Source organism: Monopterus albus, unplaced genomic scaffold (assembly GCF_001952655.1).
Source record: "Monopterus albus unplaced genomic scaffold, M_albus_1.0 scaffold537.1, whole genome shotgun sequence".
Lineage (NCBI taxonomy): Eukaryota > Metazoa > Chordata > Actinopteri > Synbranchiformes > Synbranchidae > Monopterus > Monopterus albus.
In genome coordinates this window covers 66661-74929 of record NW_018128417.1, presented here as the reverse complement: position 1 = coordinate 74929, position 8269 = coordinate 66661, and the positions used below count along the sequence as shown (strand labels likewise).

The 8269-nt window shown below is 40.8% G+C and overlaps 1 protein-coding gene across 3 annotated transcripts in view; it reads left to right on the top strand.

Annotated features, from left to right (window-relative positions):
- The window catches only part of parp4 (poly (ADP-ribose) polymerase family, member 4), a 66741-nt gene that overhangs the window by 6483 nt on the left and 51989 nt on the right, over positions 1-8269 (top strand). For 2 of the 3 annotated variants that reach the window (XM_020588406.1, XM_020588407.1), the window contains exons 4-11: positions 813-933; positions 1185-1263; positions 1355-1459; positions 1982-2140; positions 2765-2902; positions 3044-3211; positions 4223-4374; positions 4911-5042. In XM_020588406.1, the coding sequence (XP_020444062.1) occupies positions 813-933; positions 1185-1263; positions 1355-1459; positions 1982-2140; positions 2765-2902; positions 3044-3211; positions 4223-4374; positions 4911-5042 (1054 nt within the window). The remainder of the gene's footprint in view (positions 1-812; positions 934-1184; positions 1264-1354; positions 1460-1981; positions 2141-2764; positions 2903-3043; positions 3212-4222; positions 4375-4910; positions 5043-8269) is intronic. The other variant, XM_020588408.1, reaches the window with a different exon arrangement.

Genomic DNA, 8269 nt, shown 5'->3' with positions numbered 1-8269 from the left:
CCCCCAGACCCTGAACTGATGTTGTTTTAATTTACTTGTATTAATGGCCCATTTCTAATTTTCTTCGTTCATTGCACCCCACCTGTCATGTCTGTATTCCCCACTAGTGGGGCGCGCCCCACACTTTGAGAACCACAGGCCTGGTTACACCCATCACTTAATTCAGACATTGTTCTGCTGCATACTATTTTGCCACCAGATGGCACTAAACCGAACCTTTGAATGAACGAACCAATACTCGATACAAATGATGAAGTGGTTCAATACAGGTGTCATGGTGTCAATTGGACATCACTAATGTGTATACTGTTCATTGTGGGTTTCTATACTGTTTGTTCAGTCACAGATGTGGGAATGTAAAATGTTAATCATTCACTGTATGTAACCTACTGTCTCAGCCAGTTATACAGGGCAGGCAAACTAAAGTTTCTCCACCCAGTTCCAGCACAATGAGTCATAAAACGCAGTTGGTTTTATTTGCACGCAGAACTCACAAGTCATAGGTTTCCTTCTCCATGGACAGAGGCACAATAGTTTTGCCCTCCCACTTCTGTTTGTACATTGATGTCCATACATTCTTTACGTCAGATAAAGGTGTGTTGTATCATCTGGTCTGTGCCATACTTTGTTATACATTCTAAGCTAAATCAAACCTGCAGCACTGTTGTGCAATGAGCAGTTTGTCAGAATCCATTTGTCACTGTGCTTACACAGCCTGTGTACTTTGGTTTAAATCCATACCGGTTCTTGATGTGAGCTCAAGTTGTGTTGTAAGTATGACTGTTCTGTCTTGTGCGTTGTATTGTCTAAAGAACCACCAAGCACAACAGTTGCTGAGCCACCCAAAGGCCAAGCCAAACCTGTGGAGTTTGTCAGTGTGACTCAGAAGGCAGAGACACCGGAGAGGGGCAGAAATGTCCTGGGAAAGTTCAGGTGTGGAAAATTATCATTTTCATATCAGCCTGTCCATGCACAGTTTAACAGTGGGGAAATGGTGTTGATGTGCCGCACACCGCTCTGGTAGAATAACAACTGCTCACATATCTTTGTGACGTGGTGCTAGAGGAAACTCAACTCAACACAACAGTAATACAGTAACTAAGTTAACATTTAGTTTTCTTGAACACTTCTGTATGAAATTATGTGAAATATCATTGCTTTTTGTTGTTTGTTTAATTTCACAGAGTTTATACTGAGACCGATCCTGATCTCCCAATGTATCCGGATAATTTTCAAGTGGCAAAGTATTCGGTCTTTGAAAAGGTAAAGCTATGTTTATCTTACTGACTGTCCAATTTCAGCAGCACTGGAATGACTTTTTTTTTTTTCTTCCCAATAATACATTCCTCTGAAGACAAACAGCAACACTTGGTACGTGCTGGAGCTGCAGAGTGTCGGAGTAAAAAATGAACGGCAGTACCGTGTAGTCAGGTACTGGAAGGATGCCATAGGCACTAAGGTATGGAGCACTTTGTACTGTGGTTTCCTGCTTGTATTGCATTTCATCTCACAGATTACCTTATTTGCTTGGTAGCAAATTGGCATTCTAATAACGTTTGTGAGCCTGATATTGAAAACACAGCTGCAAACAGTATAATACACTGTACACATAGTGTCTGTCATATCACTGTTGGTTAGTTTGACGTTTTGCCAACTTTACATTTTTGTTAGCTACACTTTTTATTGCTGTCTTTGTGACCTGTGTATTTATCTTAAAACATGCTGACTTCTGCTGTGACAGTAAACTGAAGTTAAAAAGGTACTTGAAGTAGTGTTAAACTAATGAGAACATTTCAATATTTATTTTTGTTTGTTTCAATTTATAGGCCAAAATGGTAAAGCTACATTTATTCAGTTTCTGGTCCCTGAGAAAGCATTTAGACCATCACAAGGACATTAAACCAGATGACCATAGTTGAAAAGCTTGAGCCTCAGCAGAATCACAAGTGATCAAAATGTGGGACTATGCTTGTATTAACAGAAGGCAGCAGTGAGGGATATGCTGGTGTTTCTCTCCACCTCAGAGGAAGCTCTGGCAGTGTACCAGGCCCTGAGAAAGAGCCTGCAGGCTGCTGGTCTGCATCTGAGGAGCAACATCCATCCACAGGCCCAGGACCTTGGCTCTGCCCCTCTGCAGCAGGTCCAGCTCACTCACTGCATGTTACTTGAATGGTTTACTCATTTTGCTGCCAGTCTGGTATAAAGAAAGAAAAATAAAAATGTGAGCAATTATGAGTTTCCTGCAACATGCATTGTGGGTATTGTAGTTTTTGGCATGTTCTAGTAGCTGTATTTTCTTAAAACCAGTGGTGTCATGTAGTGGATATTCCTAATTTGAATTAAGCTACTAAATGTCCTGCCAATGTGATACATTAACGGAGTATGCTTAACTTAAATAATGATGGCCAGTCAAATATTTCGACAAACCTTTCCATTCAGTTCAATGGTAAAATGTGATCAAGCCTTTTGGACTGGTAGTGTATAATATTAGTCACATTAGGAAAAGAGTTCAGTAATATGGATAGTAGTATTACACTACATAACAGACTTGAGGTTTACTAACTATATTGACAGTGTGGCAGCCTAATAAGCATCACATACTAACTCACCAGCTTCAAATGATAAATAGAAGGTTTGCAGTTTGCTTTGCACACATTTTGTCTTCTGACTTTACAAAGGAATTTCTATGTTTCTTAGTAGGACTTTTGAGCAAGACATTTGCTGATTGATCAGTTGATTGACGTGTGTTCTGTTCAACTGGCAGCTGTTGCTGGAGGAGAAGCTGAACACTGGAAGCTTATCGCAGGAGGTGGGCGTATTTGTGGAGCTGCTGTGGACTGAGGCCCTGGGCTGCCTTGGCAACATCCTCAGAGTTTCAGTCAACAAGCTCAGCCTCAATGATGTAAGGAATAGGAGTGGATTGTTCTGTCAAAGCTCAGTCAGACCACTGAAATCAGCTGTCCCATCTGCTTGTCCAGCTTCCACAAAAGACTCTCATTAGAATTATTCTTATACTCTGTGCCCTGTGTAACCATTTGTGCAGGTGAGCAGGGCAGAGGGCCTGTTGCTTCAGGCCCAGAGGAAACTAAATGAGGCAAACCATGCCGAGGTGATACCTCTCCTGGTAGAAGTTTACACCCTGCTGCCGCACTGGGCACCCGAATTTGTTCCTAATGCCAAGCTCATCTCTCAGAAACTGGACCTCTGTCAGGTAACATTGCACATCATGTGGTTATGAGCACATGCACTAAGAGATGGACACACAAAAAAAGAAACAAAGTTCATGTTTTGAAAGGTTTTTCTTGTGCCGTGCCCTAAGTCCATGCTACGCACTCAGCCTAAGCAGATTTTGAGCCATTGATGTTCACACTGAAAGTGACCAAATGAAGCATACTCCATAGTAAAACATCCCAGTTGAAAAGTGTGCTGTTGATTGTCCCACAATATCAAAGAAAATCAGGAAGTTAATCAGCTTCACAAAATCAAGCCAAACTGTGTGGACAAAAACTACTACATCCTTTAAAAATCATTTCCTTTTAGTGTCACATGTTAGGTTTTTTATACTAACAAAGACGGTTAGTATAGCGTTTATCTATCCATCCATCCATTATCTATACCGCTTATTCCTGAATAGGGTCATTGGGGGTTGGAGTCAATCCCAGCTGACACTGGATGAGAGGCGAGGTCCACCCTGGACAGGTTGCCAATCTATCACAGCGCTTACGTGTAGACAAACGACCACACACAACCACAATCACTCCTAGGGAAAGTTTAGTTTAAGCTGCATGTCTTTGGACTGTGGGTACAGGGGTCGGTTGGGGCTCATACCCGGAACCCAGAACCTTCTTGCTGTGAGGCAAAGGCGCTAACCACTGCTGTGCCGCCCGTATAGAATATATGTTGTACGGTATGTACAATTAGTATGTTGTACGGTATGTCTGATAAACACACTGGTTGACATTTTAAGGCAAAATTCGTTTCTGTTACATCACTGACTGTAGTGACTATCATGTTTGCATTTGTTGAGGGATTACATGTTTGAAATAGTTTTTCTAAACATTGTATTTGTGTGATTATTTCAACCTCTTATCAAATAATTAGATAATTGTCTTATTTCACTGTGCATCAAAACAGCACACCTTTACAGTTTGACCATAAATCTAAGATGACTGTCCATCTGGCATATCCATACTAACATGCACACATTCCTTTCTATGTCAAGTTAATTAGAGACGTTCTGAACGTGAGTGAGATGACTCTGAGGAGCCCCGCACCTTCCTGTGTGGGGAAGTTCCGTGCTCTGAGGTGCAGCATCGACACAATTCCCCCCCGCAGTTCGGAGTTTCAGGCTGTGACCGCCCTGCTGCAGGACAGGTAGCATCCTGCCTCAGAAATGCTTGCATGTCTGGCATTGACAGCAATACAGTGCTTTTTGTCACACACCTACCAGGAGATTGTTTGAAATGGCTCTTCTAGCAGTTTTATACCTTCCCTCTCCCACTTTTCTCTGCACTGTCAACCAAACACTGCTATGTTCCTTAAGTTAGATCTGTAACTGAAGAGCACTTACAGGCATACAGTGCAGTTTAATCTTAACCGGTCTTTACTTTTCTCAAGATGGAGAAAATGCAGATGTTAAATTTGTATAAAGTAACAGATATTCAAATTAACTGTTAATAAATTTCTAATAGCAGTGATTAGTTATCGAGGTAAATGGCTTCTAAGTGTCTTAAGTGCTGCAAACCAGCCAATAACTCTGAAACACAGGGTGGTGTTTGAGTTTTAAACCCTAGTGTAGACTGTAGTGTTTCTTCATATACTTATAATTAGTAAGTAATGTGTTAAGTACTGTATATTTTTTCAGATGTGTGTGGCACCGCACTGCCAATGTTTCTATCTCTGTTTTGCAGCAAGGTAAAGATCCTACAGGTCCTGCGTGTCAGCAGAGGATTGGAGCTGCAGACGTTTAAGAGTGATCTGGGGAACATTAAGACCCTCCTCCATTCATCCAGGCCCAGCAACTTTGTAGGAATCCTGTCTCGGTGAGATTGCGCACACACACACACGTGGGCGTTGTATTGATTTAAATTAAATCCTAGTAACCCCAACCTCTGCACTAGTTTAATCTAATCCAAAGCTTTTCAGCATCCATATTATGTTATGTTATTATTATTATTGTATGGATGCTGATTCATACTATGTTATCCTGTTCTTTATTATTGTATGTGAGCATCCACACTCTTATCTTCTTCTTTATTGTGTGGAGGCGTATGCATCCACACTATGTTATCCAGTTCTTTATTATTATTATTCTGGTTTCTACCACTGTTCTTCGGCATCTAATTCATGCAGCATACTTTCACCTACAAGGGCCATTGAGGTATCACACTGTGTATCTCCTTAAGGTCATGTGTGCTTGTATTTTTATTGTACAATTTTTATTATAAAGTTGGAAGCTTAATATCTCCGGAATAGCTTGAGCTAGAAACGCCATTTCAACTTTATTCAACTCGTGAGACGTTCAGCTACTAATGGTGCAAAAAATCATCTTGACATCTGTTATGGTTTTTTATAATCGACATTTATATTTGTCCATAGACAATGCATTGGTGCAATGCCATTGGTAGCCATGCGTCACGTGACTCCCCTGGTCTCGGAGCTCTTGCTATGCTTTCGCTCTTCCTCTTACCGCTTTTGTGCTACTATTATGCCATTCTTAAGCATTACACACATATAATAGATGACAATCGTAGAGAAAATTGTCACCAATTCAGCTGTCAGTGTTACTGAGATGGGATGAATGGTATTTGCGTAAGTTGCTCATTCCAGCGCATAAGTCTCACTGCTCCATTACAGTAAATACAGACGATCCGCTAAAGCAAAACGTCGGCATATTTGTAACTCGTAACTGTTCCTTCATTTTGTTTAGTCTTGACATAATACAACACTGGAATAGCACAACAAAGTGCTGTATTTATTAATATTGGGTGTCACTTTGATAATCGCCGTCTCTCACTCTGTCGCTCCCTGACTTCCAGTCAAATAATACGCTGGAAGTACCACTGTTCTTCGGCATCTAATTCATGCAGCATACTTTCACCTACAAGGGCCATTGAGGTATCACACTGTGTATCTCCTTAAGGACATGTGTGCTTGTATTTTTATTGTCTGTAACATTTATACTTTTTAAGCTATTTAGCTTTTTTTACAGAAATTTCCCCATTGGAAATGAATGGGGCAAAATTGGAAGCTTAATATCTCCGGCATACGTTGGGCTAGAAGTGCCATTTCAACTTTATTCAACTCGTGAGACGTTCAGCTACTAATGGTGCAAAAATCATCTTGCTATCTGTTAATGGTTTTTTTTGTAATCGACATTTATATTTGTCCATAGACAATGTATTGGTGCAATGCCATTGGTAGCCATGAGTCACGTGACTTCCCCGGTCTCGGAGCTTTTGCTATGCTTTTGCTCTTCCTCTTACCGCTTTTGTGCTGCTATTATGCCATTCTTAAGCATTATACACATATAATAGATGACAATCGTAGAGAAAATTGTCACCAATTCAGCTGTCAGTGTTACTGAGATGGGATGAATGGTATTTGCATACGTCTCACTGCTCCATATACTTACAGTCAATACAGACGATCGGCTGAAACAAAACGTCGGCGAAAAATGAATGGCGATATTCTGCTTCAGCATACTTTCAGCTATTTCAGGTATCAGAATGTTCAGCTCTTCAAGGACATTCATGGTTCTACAGACGGTCCGCTGAAACACAACTGCGGCGAAAAATGAATGGCGATATTCTGCTTCAGCATACTTTCAGCTATTTCAGGTATCGGAATGTTGTCACCAATTCAGCTGTCAGTGTTACTGAGATGGGATGAATGGTATTTGCATACGTCTCACTGCTCCATATACTTACAGTCAATACAGACGATCCGCTGTAGCAAAACGTCGGCATATTTGTAAATCGTAACTGTTCCTTCATTTTGTTTAGTCTTGACATAATACAACAGTGCAATAGCACAACAAAGTGCTGTATATATTAATATTGGGTGTCACTTTGATAATCGCCGTCTCTCACTCTGTCGCTCCTGACTGACTTGCAGTCAAATAATACGCGCTGGAAGGCAAACGTCTTTGTAATTATATAACGCCGCGGTTCCTTCAATCTGTTTAATATCATGACATAATACAACAGTGTGCTAACACAACAGGGTGCTCTGTTTGTTTGAAACTGAATGCTGAAATGCACGTCGGTTTTCGCTGCCTGCTTGTCTCTGCAGACGCTGTCAAAAGCTGCTTGTGAACTCGTGAGAAGTTGAACCTTAACTTCAGGAATAGCGTGGGCAATTTTAACTGTATTCAACTCGTGATATAATCAGGCATTGATGTTGTAAATATCTTCTTGATATCTCTTACGGTTTATTTTTAATCCATATCTATATTTTGTCTACTGCTCCATTCAAAGTCAATGACTCCATTCTGTTCCAATTACCCCCGCTGTAGTGTCACGTGCCCCCTGCTCCGCTTTCCTCTGTGTGTGTTTCTCATCGATTCCTGCCATGTTTCTGCTCCTATTCTGCCATCCTTAAAGCTCTCACACACATATAATATATGAAAGTGGTAGAGAAAATTGTCAGGAATCCGAAAATGACATTATTATTGCGATCGGATGCTGCTATACCCGTGAATTGACGAAGTTAAGCTACCTGAAGTATTTTCGTGCTTCCTGCTTTGTCAAAATAACATCCGGTTTTCAAAATAATACCCGGAATACATATAAACTTAAAATAAAGAGAAATATTGCTCTGAAATCTTACTTTGCCATGAATGCCACACAATACAAATGACATATAAAGTAGATGATTAAGTAACAAGATCTAAAGCACTTTAAACAGCAAATGCAGACATAACAATATATAAAAATATGATAAGACAGTGTATGCTGCATGTGCAGTAGTATCAATGTGCAATTATGCATGTGCAAACTGAGAATGTAACAGTACAGGTCATCATTACATGGCATATTTTCTGGTAATAGCTCATGTCAACTGTTCAGGAGTCTGATGACAGACAGAAAGAGAGTTTTTCAGTCTAGAGGTCCTACATTTCACACTCCTGAGCCTCCGGCCAAAGGGCAGAGAATTGAGCAGTCCGTGCTGGGAGTGGGTGGGATCTTTGAGGATAGAGGCAGCTTTCCTACGCACCCTGCGGTGGTAAATGCTCTGCAGAGAGGGCAGTGGAGTCCTGGTGATCTTC